The sequence below is a fragment of the Parus major genome, chromosome 4 (genome assembly GCF_001522545.3).
Source record: "Parus major isolate Abel chromosome 4, Parus_major1.1, whole genome shotgun sequence".
NCBI lineage: Eukaryota > Metazoa > Chordata > Aves > Passeriformes > Paridae > Parus > Parus major.
This window is the reverse complement of record NC_031771.1, coordinates 58,293,701-58,318,845: the sequence shown is the minus strand read 5'-3', so window position 1 is coordinate 58,318,845 and position 25,145 is coordinate 58,293,701. Positions and strand designations below refer to the sequence as shown.

The window sequence follows — 25,145 nt, the reverse complement described above, 5'->3', positions numbered from 1 at the left end:
TTTGAATGGTAAAGATTGAATTAAATCAAATGTCTTCTATGCTTGTTTTGAAATAACAGTTATATTATCTTTGACTCTCCTGTATTTCCTATCTATTTCATTTCTCCTGCCATAGGAAACTAGGACTTCCTCTGAGAGTATTATTTCTGTACCTGCTTCAAGTACATCAGGTTCCCCAAGCCGTGTGATCTATGTGAGTATTTCCCAGTGAAATTTGTTCTGTGGGATGGTGAAAACCTTGTGCTTTCTCCTACACTTTAGCACGTTCTATGGAAAGTTAGTGTCTCCAAACCTCCGCAGTTGGTGATTCCTCTAAAATGGAATTATTTTCTCAAGTTTGAAATATTTGAATACTGCATTTTCTATAACAGAATTTTGGCATTTCCTCCTATTTTGGGGGGGAGTATTTGTAGCACTTACACTGCAGCTAGAGCTGGCTTATACCAAAGCATACAGAGCACCACAGTTCTTTCTGAAAAGAAAAGTTTAAGTAAAGAGTACAACCCACAGGTAGATTACAAGCTTAGATTTGAACACAACTTGTTTAAATTGAGTCCTGAGCCTGCATCTGATTGCTTATGAAAACACTTATGGGTACCATTGCAGGACTCTGCTTTGCCAAATGCCAGTCCCTTGCTCAGAGGACCTTTGATGTGTTTATGGCTTATGAAGAGCTCTGGAAAGCTCACTGAGAGAATTTAAATTAACAAGTATAATAAAATCTTAGAGTGTTTTGTTTCTTTTTTTTTTTTCCAATACAAGGTTGAAATTGCTGTAGTGTAGTGTTCATGGCCAAATTCTCAAGGCTACCAGCAACTGATGAAAAAATGCAGATGTGGTATGATCCATGTAGATATCTCTTGCAGGGCTTCAGCATTCTCAGGATTTTTTGTTTTTCCTGGCCAAGTGTCCCTCAGGTTTGCAGGTCACCCTCATTAGTTAGAACCATTGAGTGAGAAAATTGCTGGAGATGCAATTGACTTCCAGAGGTTAATATACAAATATTAAGGGCTTTTATCTCCTGCACTGAGACAAGCAAAAGAGTGCTTTGGATCCAAACTTGTCTTTTTTCCTCAAATAAAAGTTACTTTGAGTACAATATGCACTTTATCTGAGTGAGACTGAACTTGTGGTGGAACAAGTGCCTCTTCTCTAAATGCTCACCAGTGACTGTGAGTGCTGGTGAATATCAGTGGAATATTACCAGCCAGGAAATGTCATTGTGAAGACAGTTCATTGTGCTGGGAGTCTGTTATCATGTAAGCACTTTCTTTGGGCAGGTGAGGTCTTTTTTTTCAGGCATGCACCATCTCATTGTGTTTTTAAGCATGAGAATTCTCCTAAGATTTATATGTTTTTAGAGATATTTATCTTACTGCAGGATGGTACTGTTTTTATTGATGTTTGTGGTAACAACTTCAAATATGCTTCAATGGCTGTTAAAAGTCAAGGACAAACCTCCATTCTCCTTTTCTGTTTTTGTTTGTTTTTAAAGGCTATCATTAAATCAGCACACAACTCTGATATTTGTTTCTGTGATATACAGCTGGGACTGGGAAAGAATAAAGTTGTCAGTCAGATAAAAAGATTCCCCAGAGGAGTGCAAGTTTGTGTTCTGTCTATCCCATCTCTCACTGCTTAATTGTCAAAACTTGATTTTGATTGATTGATTAAATCCTATTTTAGCTTTCACGAACAGGAAAGTAAAAAGAATTAAAACATGTTATTGACTTCTTTATTATCAGAATGGTCCCTTGGCTGTCTGTTTTTACATGTGTTTTCTGTTACAGGAGTGTTATGACATACAGGCATGCTCAACATTTGTCTTGTGTGCTTTTGTGGCTGGATTTTGCCAAACCTAAATTCTTGCTGCCACTGAAAGGAAGGTCCCACCTACACATGGCCCTGTCCCTTTCTGGCCATGTCTTCCCATCTCCTCTTTGCTGCTGATACTAGTGTGTACACAGAGATATGCAGTCAAATTTGAGGTCAGCTTGAGCTAAACAATAACCCAGGAAAAAACCTCCAGACAACCAAAGAGGCAAAAAAAAAAAGCCTAAAGATGACTTCTAATGCTAATGTAGAAGGCAGAGCAGGCTGGGATGGTGCACACAGGGCAGCAGCTTGCAGCACCAGCATAGATTCAGATCATGAAAACCCACAGTAAAACCATACCTTACCAGCTGCTGAGCTCTGTGAAGTAAGTATTTCGTGAACAAAAGAGTTTAGGGAAAAAAGTTCCATCTTGGGAACTGTGAGTTCATGGTGCCATCGAGTCAGAGCAAGGCTGAACATCATCGTGGGCACTGCCCCATGGCAGGGCAGGTGTGGTTCTGGGCTGTGGGGGCCTGGCCACATAGGGAAAGGTGAGAAAAGTTGGGGTTTTTTTACATAAACATGAATGTGCACCATACAGACGGTTTATTAAAGCCATACCACTTCTTCATCTACTGGTAACAGACTTTGATGTCTTCTGGCACTGAGAGAAGGCACAGGCCAGTGTCTTTTCAAGGTAATGGGCATCTTTTCATGACCCGTAGGGATGATTTCATTATATCCAGACTGAAATTTGCCTGGCAAAACCTCAGAGTCCCTAATTAAAAATTTGTTGATTTGTAAATATGCCATTAAATAAGGTTTAAATAAAAGTCCTGCTTTATAGTTTGCTTAATTTTATTAAGACAGAATTTGATGCTCCAACCTAATATATCCAGCTGGAAGGCTTACATTTAGTTTACATAGCTGTGTTATATGTGCTCTCATATAAGGAATAGAAATCACACTATATTTTTATGCAGACCATATTCACAATTATACGATTGTAAAATTACATGTTCCAAATGAAATAGATACTCTATACTTAGAGCATGGTTTTACCATCCAGCATACCAAATTACTGAAGAAATGGCTTGAAGCCTCCCAGCTGTAATTTGAGCTTTCCTGAGCAGATTTGGACTCCATACACATAATTGAATGTAGGTGAAACAAATAAAACAAAAACACAGGATAGACTCAATGTGTGGAGAATTGAGTTTTCAGAAGGCAACTATATCCCTAAGGTGTTTCTTCATCCAAATTTTCCCACATTGTTATATTTAAATTGAAAGAAATTACATAACAAGACAAGTTTTACTCCTCTGACAGATCTGAAATCTAACAGGAAGTTGCACATCTAGAAAAAGAGCCAAAATGACTGTAATTCACATTTAAATATTCCCAATTCTGAACTACTTTGGATTCACTAGAATAATGGCCAAAAGCCTGGATACCTTAACTGAAATCACAGCCTCTTTGGCTTTCTTTGTAGGTAGAAAACTGCCCAAAGTATTTCTGGGACAGATGGGGCAGACAGATTCTTTACCTTTGCATTAACTATCTCTGCATCAGAGCTCTCCACTGGCTTCTCAGTAGGGAGGGACTTATTTTCATTAAGGGACTATTTCATTGCTCTGTAGCTTCTTAAAGGATCTGCAAAGAAAGTGAGATCTGTAGGTTGCTGAAGAATCACATACTTGGTTAAAACACATTTTTTTCATTAGTTTTGAGGATGGGAATATGTGATGGTTATGGCAGCTTGGTTCTGCTTTCTTGTTTGAGTCATTTTCCTTCTTTTTGTGTACTTTATGTTTGCACAAATTCATGCATTGTTTTAGAAAAAGGGATAATGAAAGTTGTCAGACTAAAATCTCCTGGATTATTAATGAGATAGAAAACTCTGCTGGAAAATCTAATGAACTTTTCTTAGCTCATACTGAAAAATACAGAATCACTGCACACATAAATCCTGGATACTTTTGTACTTTTGCATGTGGAAAACATTATTACAGTTTTATAGCTGATCATACTGAGATTTTCAGAGCACAGCAAGATTCACTCATCATTTTGTTGCCAACAAAGACTTTATCGTTCTGCAAAACTTGAAGTGGGAATGAGACAATTTTGCTGCCCATTTCTCCACTCTCAATGTGGCCAACTTGTCATCATATCTACAACACAGTATGTGCTGGATACTGTTTTGGTGCAATTATCCTAAGGATAATCTGTGCAAATGTGGCAGCTTGATTGAAATTATGCTTTTGGAGTATGTGGAGTAGGAGGAGAACAGGGACCAGCACAGTTCTTTCCCTCTGTTGGTTGTATGAGTCTCATAAGGGGATTTGAACTTTACTTGAGTAAAGTGGCTTCTGTGATCTTCCACCATGGTGCAAATCCATCATCTGCTGGTTTGTGACCTCTAATTAAAGGCTGTTTAGACATAGTCAGGAAAGGAGGTGAAGCTGTGGGACACGACTGAGTGGGAAAGATCAAAGAGCTGATTAATGCTTTTCGGCATCTGGAGAGTATGTGCTGGAAATATGTGTTTGATTATTCACTCCTGCTTACAGCAGGGGAATTCTGCACACCAAAACCACTTCAAAATTCTGTGTGTTTTGCCTGAAAAAGACTGCAGTATCTGTCCCCTATATCTGTTTGTGCATCCAGGAGTAAGTGGGATATAACCAGGGAATTGGAATGATGTCATGCTACTCCGGTTAGCCAAATGCCAGTGACAAGGCAGAAAGCAACAGTATACAAAAGAAAACAGCAGTAATATTTAGCATTGTGTAGTAAATACAAGAGCTACAACTGTTTACAAACAGAAAAAGTGGTTTATTATGATTATGACTTTCCTACCTGCATTTATCTTTCCTTGTCTGATTGCAATCTGCTCATATTCTTTCTTATTCTCACTGCTTTCTTTCCTCCTTTTCTTAGGCAAAGCTTGGAGATGAAATTCTTGACTACAGGGACTTGGCTGCTCTTCCTAAAAATAAAGCCATCTATAACATTGACCGCCCAGATATGATCTCCTATTCTCCATATATCAGTTACTCTTCAGATGACAGGCATAGTTACGGGGAGGTACTGAAATATGGGTATTTTTTTTTTTTACTATGAGTTTCAGGTTTTATGAACATCATTGAACATGTTGCCAAAAACTGTTAATGTGTGCATAACTTTTATTTTAAAAATGTAACTTTTATAGCTCTCATTAATTGAGTCATGTTATCCATTCATTCACAATGCCTTCCAAAAAAAAAAGAGAACAACCAAACCCAAGATGTTAATTTCTATTCATTTCATTTTTTAGTTTGTAGAACTTCAAAAATTGCTTTTGGTGATCATTTTTTAGAGATGACATGTAATTAAAATGTTTTTCCATGGGAGTAGTTCTGCATGTGGTAGGAAGCAGGAGCCATTGCTAATTATAATGAAAAAATGAGAAGCAAAGCCAAATGTTTTTCATGTTTGTTTTTTTTTTTTTTTTAATCAAAGAGTACCATGTTATTTTGGTAACACAACAATGGTATCACTTTCCTGTGTACAAATTTCTTTCAACTGTCCCTTACTTAACTTCGTCCTCATGTCATGCATGCACTTCAACCTTTTCATATGCAGAGCTAATATGATACAGTTTGTGCTAATGAAATCTAATTTAACATAATACTAACATGCTAATAACTAATACTAATTCCAGGCTTTGTGAAACATACTGGTATATAACTCCTGTCATGCAAGTTAGCTTTTCTTCTCTGAACATACCTACATTCCGTTTGACTTTCTGATTGCTTTTATAATTCTATCTACATTTTTACAAATTAAACTTTTACAATATGCTGGATACAAGCAAGATACATACAGTCTAGCATGGAAGTCTCTTTTTTTCTCTCCAGGTGTAAGTGAATGGGCAGAAATAAATGCTATAATTAATAGTCATGATATTTATAATAGCCCTAGTCATACTATCACTTGCACCTTTAAACACTTAATCAGTTAAGGTCTCAGTACCACTGTCAGGTGAAGTGCAGTGCATATGTTAGGTTTTGCAGACATTCTTCCAAGCCCTCTCTGCACAGTGCTGAACCACTGTGGTTCCATTATAAGGTATTCAAAAATAATTAGATCGTATTTGGTAATGGGCTTAAATGGTATTCAGGTTTCTGATTTCACAAAGTCAAAAGCTGCTGCCTCACCCTGAACCTGTGGAGCATAATCACTTCCTTTCTGTGTCAAAATTTGTTGGTGCTGATGATGATTGTGGCCTTCCTCAAGCACCTGGTGACATCCAGGCTTGGCAGAAGTGCAAAGACCAAACATGGACTGTGTTTGCAACATTTCCCAATGCTCCAAATATTTCTTATCCTTGATATTACCAGGGGTTAAAAAGAAAAATCCTGTCTCCCAAATTTCAGCATCCTGGCTTGTTACCTGCAGCTGCAATACTTTGAGTCAATTTGCTAAACTAAACAAACATAGTGTTTGATTTAGAAGGGAAAATGAGCAGCAGATTGTCAAATTACCTGATGTTTAATTGAAAATAAATAGTACAGACATTTTTCTTTCCATTAAAATGGTCAGTTCTAGTCCTGACTTTGGGGGTCCTTCAATGCAGATTTAATTAGGGCTTGTGTGTAGTTTCAGACTACTATTGCTTATTCTGGGAGTTCCCTATTTCCCTTCTCTGTGGCCCAGAACTGGCCTTACCAGACCCCAGGATTTTGTAGTAATCACTCAAAGACTAATATGAAATTATTTGTATATTAGTCCTTAAGTACTTAATTATAAAAAGATAATAAGAAAAGTTGCCGTAACTTAATTGACAGGTGTTTTTCCTAGCTGTATCATGTGTTATACATGGATAGTGATATTTTAAGAGTAATTCTTCTCACAAGTAACATCATGCATGAATTTGTATCACTAATTTGTTGTGTGTTGCTGTTTGCAGTCACCTCAGTTGCTCTCTCCAACACCTACTGAGGTAATCCCCAATGCCTTTGTTCTCCTATTCTGACACATTTTGTGATGCATAAACCTGGTCATATTGATAACCAGCAATGTCTGAAATGTGGGGTTCACCCCTTGCCTCTGCAGTGCATGGGGTTTCTAATTTTTGATTTTCAGAGTGTTACTTGTGTTCAATATGTGCTCTGCTTCTGGGTTACCATCTGTTTGCATCTGTCTCCACTATCACCCATGTTTCTGCTTTCCAAAATAAAGGTTGTATGGTGGTCACTTCTTCAAGCTCTACTAAATAAATTATATTGGGAAATATGATTTATGTTCACATTTAAGGCTGCCAGTGTGAGCTGATTTGAATTAATGCTCAGCATAGATTTCTCTTCTTTCTCATTTTTTATTCCACAAATAGTTAAACTACTTATACTATTTGTGTACACCTACTTTTAAATCATTTGCACATACCTGAACTTCTAGCTCTGTGTATTTTGATGTGCATTAATTAAGCTAATCATTGTTTCAAGAAAAATCATGTTGGAAGCAGTGAAAGCATTTCATGTATTTTCCCAGATAGTAACTCAATTACATATAATGGGTCTGGCTAATTTCTCCATTATCCCAATTTTATGTACTGCAAAATTTTGGTAATCATGGAGAATTAAGGACTGTAAATCACTTTAAGAACTGATTAACAGAGGAGCTAACCAGTAGAGATGTAATGTATTTGATAATTTAAAAATAAAAGCATGTTTTATGTAGTATTGGGCTACATGAACTGGGTTGACTGTTCCTTGCAGAGACACAAGGTACACAAAGGTAAGGTCCAAAACAAAATGAAAACTTGGTGTTTTGGAAGATTATAATAATGTCCTTTAAATTCAGTTACCAAACTGCCAATATTAATTTCCAAAAGTGATGCTGGTGTGGAGGTTGGGACTGCCATGATTTGTGTGTACTCCCATGTTCTCCAGCTTCTCTGTGCTTGCTGTCTCTTTTTAAGGAGTCTGTGGTCAGGTGTTCGTCGTCATCTGCAAACTTGTCACCAGTTTTGTTGCAGGGATTTTTGTTGGAGGAGAGTTCCACTGTGTCATACAATTGGACACATCACAGACCATTAGCTGACACTCATATGATATTTAATATCATTACATGAGTTTGTAGAGCCATTGCAGTGCTGCTTGTAATTCTCTTCACAAAGGTTAGAGTGGCTGTTACACAATGTAGGTACATTGGGAAGGAAACACCTCAAGCTGGACATAGAGGAGTAGGTGGCAGAATGCCTGCAGAACGCTGCACACTTGGGAAGGCATCAGTTCTTTGCTTTTTGTTAACTATTTCTGAGCTTAATATTAAAGCAATAACACTGCTGGCTTTTGGAACCAGCAGCTGGCGTGTCTGGGGTGATGTTGAAGGGATGGAGCATATCTTGTCAACAGGAAAAGCCTGATGATGTGAAAATATTGTACGTCTCTGTAGAGTCTAGGATAGTCACAGAGAAGCCAAATTCTTTTAAAGATGCATGTATTGACATAATCAAGTTGTTCTGATAGGAAGTTGGGAGATGATGGTAGGGCTAAGTAGGGTGTATGGTTCATTTAAATGATGAATGATCCATTGGGAATCACACAGATGCCTAAAGGCATCCCCATATTCATGAAAAGTGACTAACATGCTTTTCTACTGGACTAGGAGAGGGGAAGCATTTTTTGAGTATGATTTTCCATAAAAGAACATCTACAGGTTACATTGATTTGTTCTAATATGAAGTTAACTCAAGGCAATTCTCACGTGCCTTAAAAAAGGGCAATTTTGAATTTGTTTTTATAGCTGGTTTATATGGAGTCACTTCCCCTCTGTTTCACTCAGTAGTGCTTTTACTGTTAAGAAGACCCTACTTGCAAATTGCAGTTGCAGTTTGACTAGCTGTTGAAAATCAGAGGCTTGGATTGTGTGTACATGGTTTTAACTGGTTTAAAGGGTTTAATGGGAATCGGATTGTGTGGCTGGCTCTGCACAGTGGTGCAGTGTTAATGCTAATACTACACGAGTGTTAATGTTGGGTTTCTTAGAGTAATGACCATGTTACAGTGGGGCAAACTGGGCAATGTATACACAGTCATTTTCATGATGTAGTGAAACCAGCAAATGCTGATTTTTGTGTTGTCTGTAACTGTTACGCATCCATTCATATGAGTACAAAGTCACCATAATATTATCATGCTGACCTGAGCTTCTCTTCCACCCACTTTTATTTGTTCAGGAAATTGCACTGTCCTGAAGCAACGCTTCTACTGTTCTTTTCAAATTAAATTGTAATTTTTAATTTATGTCTGAACTGACTTTTGTGGCAACATGGCTGTTCTCTGGCACTTGGCAGAGCTCTTTCAGTCACACACAGGTGGATGTGCTGAAAGCCACCTCATTTTGTTAGGATTGCACGGAGTCTTAGGACAGCCTCGACTCCCATCTACACATCACAGAAACACATGAGATGGCATATTCTGCCTGTTTGAGAAGTTACTTCTCTTCCCTAATAACATGTATTTCCTCTCTTCCTCTAAGGGTGACCAAGATGACAGATCTTTCAAGCAGTACAGGACATCAAGTCCTAGCTCTGCTGGCTCCCTGGGCTATGGTCGGTACACCCCCACCTCCCATTCTCCTCAGCATTACAGCAGACCAGGTAATCCGAAAGCAGCCTTACTTATTCTCCAGATTTTTCCATTACTTTGTGCTGTGTTGTAAGAAGAATTGACTCCAGAAGAGAGGGGTTTAAGGTGGAATAGCAGTTCATTGCAGTGATTTATTTACTGTGAAAAGCGAGTTCTGTGGGGAGAAAGAGAACAAGTGCTTCAGGGATGTGCATCCAAGAAAACAAAACTAGGCATTTAATAAAAACTTATTTTATGTGGACACAAGATAGGAGGGTTTGAAGGGTTTAAATCTTGGTCTCATCCTGCCTGAAGGTACACACTCAATCCACAGCTCCCCCAAGGTGTGCACATTAGCACTGAATGCACACAAAGCCAAGAGGGTGATGGAGTGACTTTGTGTTACGTTCTTGTACCACAGGGTCCGCTGGAGGAATGACTAGTCCTGATGGCTGGATTTTGAAGGCCAGGTTCCTTTAGTTGAGAAGTTTACAGAGTGTTTCTTGCAGCTTTGGACTGTAGTAGTAGCTGTGTTGGTGTTCTTGTCAGATAGGCAGGAGGATCATCTCCGTTTGATGTTTGCATGCTTTACTAAACCCCATTCATATTTGGGTTCTGTACAAGGTTTTATCCTTGGAAATAATCAGTAAAATTGTTCAAAATTAATTGTATTTTTTCTCTACTCCATAATTCAGGTAAAGAACACAGAGCATTTATATTATTTATATAGCATTTATATTTTTTGTTGTCTTTTAATTTCATTGGAGATACATTGTAATTCTAAACTGCTTTGGAAATTTGCTAGTTCTTAACCTTTCCAAGAGAAATGAAGTTTTTACAGGAATTGAATATTTGTACAACACAAAGTCTTTCACAAAATGGAAATGAGGTCGAGTATAAAAAAATCTATTAGAGTGACATTAATCTCCGCTGAAGGTCTGGTAGCTGTCACACCTAATCTTAGTAGCACAATGTTAAAGCAAGGAGGAAAGACAAAAGGAATGCCAAAGAAATTCTAATGCTTTAAAATTTAGAATATAATCTTCATAATCACCATTTTTAATAATTGCCACTAGTCCTCCAAACCACGTTATCAGGACATTACCGCAGCGGAGCAGAGATGACTTGAGAATATTTTTCGAGGTACTTAATCGCATGTCTAACTTTCAGAGCTCAAATAACTTCAGGATGTTTCACCAAATACTTAAATTAGCCGTGCACTGGAGTGCCCTGGTGCATTGTGAACCAAATCCTACCAGGGTGCAGCACCGGCAGTGAGAACTGGACCCACTCGTGGCACAGTTCTCTGCAGCGACAAGACTCTTCCCATTTCATTTCATTAGATCCATTATAAGCATTTCTCATTCCCTCTTGCAGCCTTTTAATATGCAGGTTTTCCCCTGAGTGCAGCCATGCTTTTTGTGGTGCCTTTTCTGGAATATTTTCTGATGCATTTACAGCATTTTGCGCCTTCTGTCTGCAGACAGCCCCTGTCCCTTGGCTGACCCCATAGCGTGGCCACTGGCATGTTTTTAGCAATAACCAGAGAAAGATGAAGACTTAAATGTAAACTGTATGTTTTCTAAGCATCAGGAGGAAAATGTTCCTGAAAAAAAAAGGATGGCATTGTAATTTGTGGCTTTCAGTAAGTGAACTAAATAGTTTATTTTCACTTACTCTCTGTTGCCCCCAGCTGGTACTCACAGTCTTGGTACCAGTAGCTGCATCTCCCTGCCCCAACACCCAAGCCTTACATCTACATTCAGACATCATTACATCCCTTTCTTCAAAGGTAAGGTCCAGGAATGCAAAACCGTGCTGTGATAATGTAGATTTATTCAGCTGTGTTTCACTTTGATGTCTGTGCAAGCATGGCTTCCACTTGGATAAAATTTGTCTTAATTTTGTGCTTCCTTGATGTACTGTGTAAGTTTTACAAACTGAGTGGATATGGGGTGTTTTATTTTTGCTTTTTCAGTGAGTGTTCAGTGTCTTTCAAAGGGATAGAGGGAAGAAGTTAGCTTTTATAATGAAACTGAGGAAGAGAAATATTTAAAATCTGTTAGTTCTAAAATACCTTTGCCCTTTTTGGTGATGCTAAATAGTATAAGCTTACACATTTGATACAAGATAGGATGGTTAGTTATCTAACCTTCCAACATACATTTAGATACTATTTGTATTATTTGTAGCATTGCCAAAAATTATGACAGCTGGTTACATCAGTGCAGCTGCACTGTCAATTAATCTGTGCCACATCTTATAAAACAATGACTGAATCTGTTCTTCTTGCCATTGAATTTTTTTACAATGGATAGTAATCTCTAGCAACCTCCATGTTGTGGATGAGAGTGCTGAGGAATGGCAGGAACTTTTGAGACAAAGGCTTTTTTTTAGTCAGTTTAGATGTCTGAGAGAGAAGGCATTCACCTACCAGAGTTGTGTTCCCCTGAGTCTCTCTTCTCTAGTGAAGCGTGAACTGTGAGGCCACATGAATGGCAAATACTTTCAATGCCTGTTCCTTGACTCTCATATACTCTCTGATATAAAGTAAAACTCTTGTTCTTGAGGTTGTAACCAGCAAAGAAAAGGGAATGACCCTCTGCAGGAGTCAGACTTGCACATTCAAATGAATAGCAGGTACTCATTGCCTTTGGAATAATAGCTAATGCATCTTCTTTGGGCCCTGATGCTGCCCAAATTCAGCTGAATTTTACTAGGAGAAACAGGAACAAAATCAAGCTTGAGACAGTCAAATATGGTCCTTGCAAGAAAATCTTGGAAGGAAGAGCTGATGAGATTAAACTATTTGTTGTTTTTTTAGAGGCTACCTGCAAAGCTCTTTTCCACAACCAGAAGCAGTAGGCCTCCCACACATTTCTTGAAAGGCTGGCACAATCTCTGGTATTCTCTGAGGCACTGCTTAAACTGGTTTTTATCTGTCCTCTTATTTTGGATGGTATTATCCAACCTGATGGACTGAGTAAGAGAAACTTCTTTGGTGTGCTGCAGCACATGATTTCAGTGTATGGAAAGCTCTTTCTCAAAGTCCCTTTGGCAGTTTCTTGGCAGCATTCCTGTGGAAATGGGTTTCTGCTCAGTGCTACCTGCTGTTTCTCAGAGCAGCAGCAATTATTAAGTGCTGCTGCTTGGATGAAGGAATTGTCAAGTGGTAGCTCCTTGTGCCCAAATAATTATTAGTGTGATCAAAATTATAATAACTTGCAATTCTGCAGCACTTTTTTATCAAGGAGCTAAAATATTTTGCAGACAGTGCCTTACAGTGCCTCACAGTGTTCCTGTGAGGCAGGTGAACCTTTTTATAATTTTCTTAGGTCAGTAATCCTGAGCCCTGCAAGGGCTGAATAGATTATTCACTGGTTTGTGCTGAGATAATGTCTGTCCAAAATGAGTCAGAAGGTTTGCTTCATCCTCTTCAAGGTCTCTGAATTCAGAGCTCCAGAATGTGTTTTTTTTCTTATCTTAAGGAGCCTTTTGATGGTGTGGATGTGCTCCACACACTGAAATAATTTTTTTCCCTTCAAAGTGGTGAGTGTGGGAAGAGTGAGATTGTAGCAGTAGTTGGTTTGTATTCAGACCAGCCCTAACGTTGCCACTTCACTTTTAAGAATGTGAAATCCTGCTTATTAAAAAAAAAAAAAATAAAAAATATCCAAAAATAATGCACTGCTTTACTGTACTAGAATTAATCTTTTTAAAACCAGCACTCCACATATGTCATAAAAGAGATTTCATTACTACTTCCAGTAGACAGATACATTACTACCCTAGGGAAATTAAGACAAGCAAAATCTTCCTTTTGATTTCACTGAGGTTGCCTCATATTCTTCCTGAGAATGACAGGGTTCATAATTTTTTCCAGTGACAAATATGATTACTAAGCTCCTGTTCTTCTGCAGTCTAGCTCCCATGAAGTGTAATGGGATGAGCTGTTATTTTTCATGAAGGCAAATGATTTGGTTGTGCTCTTCTGAGGATTTTGGTCTTCAAAATAAGTCCTATGACAACTTCACTTCAAGAAAGCTTCATAGTTCATGCCCTTGCAAGTCATAGGTGTAAGATTCCAAGCACCCATGCTTGTTGTAGCAGTTCCTCTTGAGGTGATGTAGTCTTTGAGTGTGCTGAGCCCTGCTGAAAAAATATTTGCTTAAAACAGATAGAAATTATCTATTATAATAATAGATAGAAATTAAAACAGGTAGAAATTATCTCACCTTCCTAGTGCAGGAGCATAGCTTCCAAAGCCCTTTTTCTTGGCTTTGAAAACTTGAATAGAATTAGTCATCAGACTTTAAAAAACTTTTTCTAATTTAATACACCATGGGCAGAGATATTAAAAGGGTCCAGTTTTGTGAGTAGTCTTGGACAGCTCCCTCGTTAAACCGGTGGCATCTGTTTTTATTTCAGTCCTGAACTTAGGCAGCTCTTACTGCAAATTATTATAAAATTCCTCACAAATAAGATAAAAGCTGACTAAGTAGGAGATACAAGCAATATTATACTTTTCCTGACAGTCTCTTGAAGATGGGGCATGGTCTGAGCCCTGGTCAGCTGGCTCTACACACACAGGGTTAAAAGTACAGCCTGCCCTGTCAGCAGCCAGAAGACACAAGGAAGTTTTTGTGGTTTACTCTCAAGTTCAAAGCCTTTCCAGATTCTTTCCAAGTTAAACAGCACCCAGAGAACAGTTCAGGATTATGGTTTTTTGCTCTCCACTGATCAGTGGACAAGATCACAGCCTGTGGCTACTTATGGCAGAAGGCAAACCCAAAAGTTTGAAAAATTGCTCTCTCTGGTAATTGCCTTTTCTCTTAGAATTTATTTGAAGTTCTTCTTCAGTCTATACTAGGCAAACCTTGAAAGAGATAGTTTATTGGCAAAGTCTCATTTTAGAGATTTAAATTATAGCCTAGCTTAAGAAGCTGTCCGTAGTTCCTACTCATTAACTTTCTACATGGGTCCTCAGTTTGCTTTATTATTAAACACCTATTTTTGTATGTAAAATGTGAAATACAACTACTCAGATGTTTTCTGAATCAGTGGCAGAATTAAAGTTCAAATGTGCATCAGTTTGTATGAGTAGGTGCAAGAAGAACCTTTTTCATCATTTAATCCTTAATTCTTCCATTTTGAGCAAGTTAGAGGTGATGGCTTTGCAAACTGCTCCACACAGATGATCCTTGCACTTTTTTAGATTCCCTGTCCCCTGGTACTTGCACTTATATCTAGTGTTCCTACAAGTTTATTCCTCCTAATTAATGCTTCCTCCTGATTCCTTGCTGACACTCTACCTATCACTGAAGAATGACTTTCTGTGTGTGTACGATACCAGCACCTTAGGTCACTGCTCAGTGATTATTCATGCAGGTCATATAGGAACAGACATTTTAATAATATGCTAATTTTTAAGTAAATGAGGAATTAATACACTGTGGAAATCGCTTGAGAACTTTCATTTTCTGTTTAAATTAGAAAACTCCAATAACAGGATCTTATTTCAGTGAAGGACATTACAAAATTTTTAAGAATTTTGGAGGTGTAAGGGACCTTTCTTTCATAAGTATCTACCAGTGACATGGAGGCTTCTCCTGTTTAATAGGGATGGGCAGGAATCTGGGCAGCAAGCAGCAAAGAAAAAGGGAATCATAAGTGCAGAGTGAAAACCTGTCCCTACTTTTTTCCTTCCAAGAGCAAAATGGGAATCAAGAAACTGAATAACTGGTTTCTTGTCTGAGGACTACTTGCCTGCAAAGTCATGGTGATGCACCACATTCTTAGTAATTCCATAATTTTTTCCTAACATTTTGGAAGAGCCATAGGCTATCAGCACCTGTAGTTGGGATTTCAGTCTCTCAGTGTCCCAGATTAGACTTTTTCAACAAGAAATCACTGTTAATGAGTAGTTGCAGCTCAATAGCTTTTGAGTTTTAATTTTTCGTCTACTGTGAACACTACATACACAAAATTTAGGATGGATTAGTTAGTGTATTGTCATGAGATAACACAGCACACTCCTCTGACCTTGTCTGTCCTGTCTCTGCTCCCGCTGAGCTCAGTGGCCCTGTCCCCTTGACCTCAGTGGTGCATGGCAAGGCTGGCTTTGGTGACAGTGGGATGGCCATGCACCCACTGCTTGTCAGCAGAGACCATGGGCATGGCCTCCACAGCTCTGGTAACGCCACAGCTCTGTGCTTATGAAAAACCCCCTTCATGAAGGCAGAACTCAGTTGCACATCTAATGCCCTGGGCTGCTGCACTTTTTGACCCCAGAGAAACTTGCTACAACGTCATCGTTACTAGCCATTAAATTTGTGCTTCATCCACACTAAAACAGTAACAGCAAATTAACAATCATTTGATGTAAGAATAAATGTCATGTTTGCTTCCAGTTGCTTAACAGTGCTGTAAACTAAAAGGATTTTACAAGTCCCAAAAAAGTAGAGCTTTACTTTTTTGTTTGCCAAGCAGCACTATAATGCCATAGAGTGTGCTTCAGGGAAATAAGCCAAGAGAAGATGAATGGCACCTGATAAGCATTTGACAAAACAAGTGGAAAAATGAATATGGAAGAATCCTATGTATATCTTGAAATTTGGTGAAGTGACTATGGCATTATAGATTCATGACTTGATAATCCAACCTCGTTTGCATAAAAATGCTGTGGCATGTTACCTGTGGGAAAAGTTTGCAGTTGAAAGCCAAATTTCAACATCTCTTTTTGTCACTGATATACGCAGGATTTTTTTATTTAACCATAATGTTTATTTTTTGGTCTAGTCCTGCTTTGAGATAATTTAAACACTACTGAATTATGTATTTCTAGTTTCAGGGGCAGGCTACGAGCCATAGCATTAAACTTTTAAAACGCTTGATCAGTAGATTATTCAGTTAAGGCTATGCAAAACACATTGCAAGATTCTGGATGTTCTTATCCTTTGATTTTCTTTTTTAAAGTGTCATTAAAAGAGAATTTTTCTCTTCAAAGTAGGGCATCTTAATCTGATATCTGTCATATAGTCATTTTTGATGAGGTGTTTGGAGTCTGAGCCAATATACTATGCTGAAAAAAAATGGGTTTTACAAAAACATAACATTTAAAACTGTTGGATTAACAAGTCATTCTAAACAAGCTTTTATGCTTGAAATACTCTACTTTGCTTTCCATTTTTCTTTTATCTGCTTTCTTTGCTCTTCCCCTTGGAGGCAGTGAAAGTGGTCGGAGCACTCCAAGTTTATCCATGTACTCTGACAGCAAATCTTCACCTTCTGTCTATCAGCAGGCTCCTAGGCATTTCCATATTCCAGGTAGGCATTAACTGCTTAGCTTTTGATCTTCAATTTCTGGCACCTGTTTATTCTCTCCTGAATGTATTATTTTATTTTTTTTTTTTCATTGATTTGTGAATTTCAAAGTGCAGAAGGAGAAAATGTCTACTGAGTGAATATTTGTTGTTAAACTTAATCTCAAAAATAAAAGAGAGCTGTGTGCTCATGTACCTATATGTTAAAAAAATGACTTTACAGAAGGCACAGAATGAAAAATTTTACCAAGAGTACAAAGTTACAGCAGTGCTGGGTTAGTGGCTGAAACAGATGATCTTAGAGGTCTTTTTCAGCCCTAATGATTGTAAGATCCTATGATTTATGAGCCATAACTGCATAGATATATTGAATTTGTATGCAGGAGGAATGACTGAAGGGGTTTTTGTTGGGTTTTTTTCTTTTTTTTTTGTTTGTTTTTCTTACCAGTCTATTATCTGAATTTAAGTAATATTAATATAAACTTGAAGCTGGAAGACTTCAGAACTGCAGGGCGCTCATTGTGGCTATCTTTGTGTATGTACTCTACTGTTTTCAAATTCAGTCAACAAGAACGTTAAACTTACATCCTATCCACACTCTTCAGCTTTTTGACTGCTAGACACATCTGCCTCCTCATTGTAATCATTTGTTTATTCACATTTAGCTTCTGTGGTTAATGTTTCTGTAAACAGAGCACTTTTAGGAATTGTATCTTCTCAGGTCCAGAGTATTGAGTAAATCTGATGTCTGTACAATGTGATATGGGAACCCTCGACTGTGGCTCTGAGGGCTTCCAGAAAACTCCTGGAAGGCCAGCTTAGCTATACAATTAAATGAAAAGACAAATTTTAGGATTTCCTAAAAGAATGGTTTGTATTTCCAGTATAATCATTCATACCTGAACATATGCACTGTGTAAATAATGGAGAAAATCTTTTTCCAAGTCTGACAGTAATAGTTGTACTCCTGTATTAATTTTAAGTAGTGGTAAGTGTGCCAGTTTCTTTTTGCTGTCTATAAAGTAAGTATGTGCTGGTAGTGCAGATGAAACCCCTACATATCACCAAATGAATGCCACTCAAGTTGTTTTAGAGTATTTTGAGGGCCTCAGGGGGAATTATGCTGCGTAGGTAGCTATAAAGGTTTTCAGCACATGATGGATAAAGTTCCATTCTCTTTTAATAACCACTGGATGGCAACCCACTGAATGAATGCATAGTCTTTGCTGAAGTTTTTGCATTGTTATTGTTGCTGGGAGGAGACAAGAGCAGCGTGGTCTGAACTGCTTGCTTACTCTTTCATTCTTTCCTTTCTCTTTCCTCTTCCTCAGACACTGGCGTAAAAGATAACATCTATAGGAAACCTCCTATCTACAAACAGCATGGTACAGTGCTTTTCTCTGTTGCAGTTTTATCTGTGTCTTTGCACAAAAATGGGTATTGACTCTCAAATTCGTTTGCTGTAGCCTGTGCGTTTCATTATGTCCCTATAACCTCAAACAGGAAAGGAGAAAAAGGTGTAACATGAAAATTGAATAGCATTTTGTATAACATGATGTCCAGGGATGTGGTGAGTTCTCCAAAACTGGGATACTGCTATTTTGATATATCATGGTGATTCATAGCTGATCACAAGTGCCACATAAACTGCTGTGCTACACTGCTGTTCTCACCCTGTTTGCCCTCTCCTGCCCCTCTGTGCCTGCTCATCAATATAAATCATCAAATGCAACTTCTCAGGCTGAGAAAAAAAAAAAAAAAAAGACAACAAGAAAATGTGAATATTGTAGTGGTGTTTGGAAAAATCATGAACAAAAGCAAAGTAACAATCATCTAGTATAAATCAGCATAGTTTCACTCATTTACAGAAGCTCTTATATGACTCTTAATATCCTGTATCCTAGCTGTGTAATTTAATTTAATAGATACTTTTGGTTTGCAAAGAGGATTCCAAGCAAAAGCTTTATATTTGCAGGCTGGGCATTTTGATATCAGTTTGCTGTCTGTCGAAGTCTGGATTGTGTCAGTTTGGTACTGCTGTGTGGAGTTATCCTCTTAACCACTGAAGTGAGCAGAGAATTAAACTAGCAAGTCAGCAATCTCAATAGGTTAACAAGAATATGTGTTTTAAACTTCCTTTTCTAGATTGTAGATGTATTGAAAGATTGTGTTGGAAATACTTTTTTTTTTCCTACCAGAGGGCAAAACATAATTTCCTTTAACCAAAAAACCCTGAAAACTATAAAATCCAGAAACAACAACTCAAACAAATCAATAAACTTTCCTTCCAATAAAAATAATATAAATTAAAATCAAATTTTAAAAGATTTATCTTTTGTTCTGGAAGGACTCCCAGCTAAAGCATGAACACATGAGTAGCTGATTATTCAGCTCCTCAAACTGATGGGACACTGAACTAATCCATGCTGAAAAGGAGCCAGAGAACATTCCTTTGTTGAAGAGACCAAGTTTGAACAAACAAGCACAAAAATGTTCTTTAAAACAAGAAATGCAAGAAGCTCTTCCAAAACATTTGGCTTTAAAAGGTTTTAGTTACATCAGCACCCAACAGATTTGCTGAAGCAACAGCTTCAGTGTTTCTATTCTAAACAACCAACTTCAGAATGAAAAAAGGTGGTGGAAAAATGGGACATGCAAGAAGAGATCAGGCTCAGAGCTGGGGTTGGAAAGTGAGGAGTGTAGGAGCCTGCATGGTTGTGTGTGTGTTTGTGTTTTAGAAATATTTGAACACCATTCAAAGTTACTAAAAAAGTTTTGGAAGCACATTGAGATTCATGGCAGAACTGAGTATCCCTTGCAGTGGTGAAGTGAATGCTCAGTACTGATGAAGTTCAGGGCACTTGCATTTTTCTGCCAGCAATGTGTTAAATGAAGCCTTCTCGGGAACTTGGGAGGGGCTGGCCTTCATGGCCCTTACTGATTTTAGTTGTAAACCCTCTGCATCTCTTTGAAGTCAGATGCTCTGAAGATCTTGTGGAACTTTTGAAATTTCTCAATAGAAACCTTGAATCAAGCATGTTTGTGGTTTTTTTCCTTTGAAAACATCAGTGTCTTGAAACAAAAATAAAATTTCCAAAAATGCATCAGATCCTCTATATGGATTTCTGATTTAATGAGAACAAGATCAATACAGATGACCTGGAATAACTTGTTGACTCACAGTTTAGGGTGTGCTCCCAAAATAACTCTGAACCAGGTTTAGGTCCTTCTCGCAGTGTAGGGACTTTATTCATCATCTGTCATGTTTGGATATTCCTTCCTATTTATTCCTCAGAGAAGCAGCTTGCCATCTTGGGAAAATACCCTTGTCAGGATGCTATAACTGTGAAAACCTTGTGTTTTTTCCTAATGCTATTTCATATTTTCTAACCCTTTTTTTTTTTTTTCCTCACTAAATTGAAGTTGGGGGAAGCAGATTTTCACCTCTAAGCCTAAAGATATTTTCCTTATGGCAATCTGTCATTTTTTAACTACACCTCCTCAGCAAAACCAGTTAAGATCTGGATGTGAGCCGTGTGATGGCACCAGAAATTGAATCAGAATAACGCTGACATGCTTTTGCTGGTGGCCTTTTGCCTGTGTTGTTTGATGCAGGGCAGATCCTCTGCAGACATGACAGCTGGGGAACTGGAGAGAGCAGAGTTCTTCCCAACTTGCTGGGAGTTCTGCAGCACTTATCATACTCGTGCATACATATATCATTCATCATCATGCAGTATTATCATACTCTTTCTTTTAATAATAATTACATTTTCTGTCTGCATTGCATTGCACAGGGCCATTTTTCTCAGGCATTGCAGGGAACCACCTTGTTACATTAATTTCTCGTGGGCTTAAAGTTATGCTGTCCTTCCATTATTCCAGTTTTGCACCATTAAAACTCTCCCCAAACTACCCAGAGGGATACAAAGGCAAGTAGGGCTCACATTTTAAGAACTTACCTGAAATTGTGTGAAATTTGGCACAAAACACTTTCTGTAAGATTTTTGTGTCTGGAACAATGCCCTGGGAAATAGAAGGAAAAACACATTTATGGGTTGGGAACTATCTAATGAAAAGATTTTAGAATTTCTAAATTCTAAATGCAAGTTGAAAAGTTACAAGGAAATAACCCAATGGTAAAACATCAGCAACTGTTTTTGGGGAACGCTCTTCAGGAGGAAAATATGGGTAGAAGAGGAAAATACAGTGATAAAATTGGTTGGTCAAGAATTTTCAATTTTAGGGTCTGACATAATCTCTCTTGAAGATTTTATAGTTTGTATAGAATTTTATAAAGAGGCAGTGCCAAGTTTGTTCATCATTTTCTTTACCATGATTGTCTGCCCTCTTTAGGAACCCAAGAGATCCAGGTGTGCTGACTACAGAACATCTGTGTGACTCCTTGTACTTTCATGGTCATTGTAACACAGAAGGGGGAAATGGCTTCCCTGTGAGTGGAGGCCAAAGAAATCTGTCCCTAAGTTATGATGTACAGTTTTTCTTACCATCAATCATTCCCAAAAGTAGTTTATTCCTGAAAATGCGGGTTCAAAATCCAGCAGGAATAGATCTTCTGAATTTATTGTATACATGGAGGATGAGTATTACTGTAATAATTTCAAAATAATTTTAGTAATTCTGTAAAACCATAGCTCCACACATCAAATTTTCTGACAAACTCTATTTTTTTAATTGATTTTCTCCCCTGCTTAAAAATACTTGGAACATAACTACAGTCAAAACAGAAGTCAAAAAATAAGATGCATTCTGTTCAAATTTTTAAAATTAATTTAATCTTACAGCAGCAAGAAGATCAGATGGGGAGGATGGAAGCTTGGATCAGGACAATAAGAAGGTAATGTTCAGAAAGGACAAAAGGAAGTATTGATCATTCTTGAAGTAACTTGTTTTTAAAACACATTCACATATTCTTTTAAATAATTGAAATAATCATTTACTACTTTTAGGTCTTTCTGTAAAGACATAGAGAAGCTTAATCTCTCACCCAAAGGGTTTAGAATGTATGTTCTACAGTAAAGAGAAGTAGGGATATTGAGATTAAGAGCAATAAACTGATGGATTTTCACTCAGTCTCAATTTCTACCTTGGTGATTCAGCTAATGCTGCAGATTTATTGTGCATATTGACCTAGAAGAAAAATGTCAAGAGCAGATTAATTATAAGAAAATGACATAGGGCATCTTCTAAAGTGGGGTGCTGTGGGCAGCTTCATGAATGGAGAGAATGTCCTCAGCTCAGCTAAAACTTAAGAGTTTCTGGTATCTGTGATGTCTTAAGTCATCAAACAGTCAGCTTTTATAATTTGATAGAGGATGGTTGGAGCTGCAGCAAGCATAAATAGACAAGCAGATCACAAGGCATCTGGGACAGCTGAGGTGGGAGAACTGCCTCCAGGTGTTACATCCTGTATCTGGTAACAGGCTTTTCCTCTCTGCAGCTGAAGACCAGTTGGCTGATTCTGAAAGGGGATACGGACACCAGAACCAACTCCCCGGATTCGGAGACGCGGTCGCTGTCCCTCACTGCCGGGAGCGACAGGGCGCAGGAGGGCACCACCGCCGCCTACTCCCGTGAGTAGAGCTGGGGCAGGGGAAGGTGGCCCTGCTGCAGCCCACCCACTCTTCATCTCTGCCATCATTACCCCACTGCTCACTTGGCTCTGCCGTGGCTTGTGAGCGTTCAGTGCCTCCAGACTATGCTGATGAAAATATTTATGGTTTCATATTAGTGAAAGAAGCAGCATTGCCTGTGTAAATGAGCTGTTGGCTCTTTGGAGAGCAGAGATGCCTTACCACAAAAACCCACTCCTCATAAAGTGCCCATTTATTGTATGGTACCCATTTTCCGTAGACAGGATAGCAGTATCAAGCAGATTTTTCATTTGTGCTAATTAGTCCTTGACACAAACTATGTATTTTGAATATTGATGAAGCCATTTCTTCTCTTATCGTGATACGCATAAAGATTTTGTTCCTCCAGAGATTAACTCAAGCATTTTTTTTTTCTGTTTTCACTCACAGTTATAAGGTCACAGAAATATTCCAGGTGGGAAAGGGAATAATTTTGTAACTGAATACTGGCCTGGAGACCATATGCCTGTGCTAGCTGTCAGTACCAAAAGCATGTTCTACACATTTCTTATGGCACATTTCAGAAAGTCAGAAGCATCGGTGTTGGGCCTGAATTTTACTTTTAAGTTACATACATGACAAAAAATATGTTTAATGAGTTTGAAGAGATAACTGGGACATTCCTCTCCCTGCTTCCTCCACTTTATACCATGCAGCAGTAGCAGGTCATCCAGGGTAAACAAGTTGGGGAAGCAGTTTTCCAAAAGAATGCACCCAATGCAAGGCATGTCTGGCAGCAGGGCTAGGATGTCAGTCTTGTGGGCATTTTGGTAATGTGATAGTTGGCTCCATCAACTTATATTAAGGAAATTATGGCTTAGCTATGCAAGGAAGAGGGAAAACATATGCTGTCAAAAGGCTGTAATAAGATAAAGAAGATAAAGAAGAAAACTTATTTTAGATCAGTCTCACTGGTCTAACTGTAAGGGATTTGGTAACTTGATCCTCACAAGAAATCACAAACATGTGCACAAGGTGTATTGCAGGATTTCCTGTGCAAGGGAAAACAATCTGACCACCTCACACACTTAAATCCTTGCCCAGGAATGAACACCTAAACCTTTTATTGTCATACACACATGGGGTGTGTCTGGAAGCTTTAGGGAGTAGATCTGCTGCTCTTTTACACACATTTTGAGAGACCAGTTCTTCAGTGCAGATTTTAAGCAGGGAGACATACGTAGCACACCAAGAACTCTTATACAGGAACAACATATGGTGTTCATTTTTTCCCCTGGGAATTTTACTACACCTGTCACTCTGCTATACTAGCATTTCTTTATACTATATATAGTGTGTGTATATATATATATATATATACTATATTTAGTGTATATATATATATATACTATATTTATACTATTTTAGAATTCTATACTAGCATTCTAATAAAATATATTTTATTATCTTGGCAATGTGAAACTATTGAAACTAAAAAAAGCAATAGATAATTCACACCTCTGTGTCTGGGTCAATGCCACATTTACACCAATATAGGTTCTGTTTTTCATTTTCCATTGTGTTTTACCAGCATTTCTCTGTCACTCATGAATGTTGACCCCATTACACAATTAGCAGCTACACATAAATGACATTGAGGAAGTTTATCTTCCTGAAACTTACTTTTCCTTTCTTTATGCTTTTATTTCCTTTTTTGTTTTTAATAAAATTAATTTTATTATTTCCTATTTTTATCTTTTTATTCACTTACTTGACTATTTTAGTACCTGTGTACATCCTAAGTAATTCCTTCTCTATTCAGTGTTTCCTTGTTTAGTTCTGAATATTTATGGTCTGTCATATGGCCCACATTGGCCACAGAAAAGTAGCATCTCTGCCTCTTGCACTTATGCTTGGGAACTCTGGCTTTCAGCCCCATCCCTGTGACATAGTCAGTGGCTATCAGAGAAAATAACCTTGTTAGGTATAGGTTTGGTGCCAAGTGGTAATATGCAGTGTGGAGGGAGTTAGCAGGCTGTGAATTGGTAGTGATGTTTCCAGATATACTGAGCAAAAAGCCCTGCATTTTTCTGTCCAGTCTCTGAGCAAACCAGAGAAGGCTTGTTTCGCTCTGGAAGACATTTTACCACATTACATTGCTTAAATGCCCAGAAGAACACAACTAACAGCACAGCACATCAGTGTGAGACCTGTGCAATCAACAGGCAAGAGTGGAACTTGTATCTCCTTACCTGTGAAAATGTGTCTTGCTTCTGTGTATGTAGATGTGTAATAGTTCATTATTTACCATAATTGGTGATTTTAAGTGTTGTGTATTTAGGAAGGCATGTAACCCTTGCTGTTCATGTGTCCGTGACGTGCTGAGAGGCAACTTCAGACTGGAGAGAATGTTGTACTGGACAAAGCAGGAGCCACATCCCTGGAGAGGGGAGCTGATGTTCAGATGGTGTCTAATTACGGGGAAATTTGCTGGTGTCAGCGGGTCTGGGTGCTGTTTTGGGCTGTTCGGGCGCAGTTCCGCGCTCAGCTCACCACACGGTGTCGCCGGAGCCCGGCAGCTCCTGCCCGGGGCTGCTGCAGCCGTGTCTTTACCCTGGAGTGTCTCTCCTGCCCAGGGCTGCTGCAGCCGTGTCTTTACTCTGGAGCATCCTCCTGCCCAGAGCTGCTGCAGCCGTGTCTTTACCCTGCACCATCCTCCTGCCCGGGGCTGCTGCAGCCGTGTCTTTACCCTGGAGCATCCTCCTGCCCGGGGCTGCTGCAGCCGTGTCTTTACCCTGGAG

At 38.5% G+C, this 25,145-nt stretch overlaps 1 protein-coding gene across 14 annotated transcripts in view; it reads left to right on the top strand.

Annotated features, from left to right (window-relative positions):
• Positions 1-25,145, top strand: part of ABLIM2 (actin binding LIM protein family member 2) — a 129,112-nt gene that overhangs the window by 84,494 nt on the left and 19,473 nt on the right. For 4 of the 14 annotated variants that reach the window (XM_015625241.1, XM_015625235.1, XM_015625236.1 and 1 more), the window contains 9 exons: positions 116-193; positions 4,756-4,902; positions 6,767-6,799; positions 9,340-9,460; positions 11,122-11,220; positions 16,653-16,754; positions 18,082-18,135; positions 21,556-21,608; positions 22,212-22,344. In XM_015625241.1, coding sequence (XP_015480727.1) covers positions 116-193; positions 4,756-4,902; positions 6,767-6,799; positions 9,340-9,460; positions 11,122-11,220; positions 16,653-16,754; positions 18,082-18,135; positions 21,556-21,608; positions 22,212-22,344 — 820 coding nt within the window. The remainder of the gene's footprint in view (positions 1-115; positions 194-4,755; positions 4,903-6,766; positions 6,800-9,339; positions 9,461-11,121; positions 11,221-16,652; positions 16,755-18,081; positions 18,136-21,555; positions 21,609-22,211; positions 22,345-25,145) is intronic. The other 10 variants (XM_015625239.1, XM_015625240.1, XM_015625250.1 and 7 more) reach the window with 7 other exon arrangements.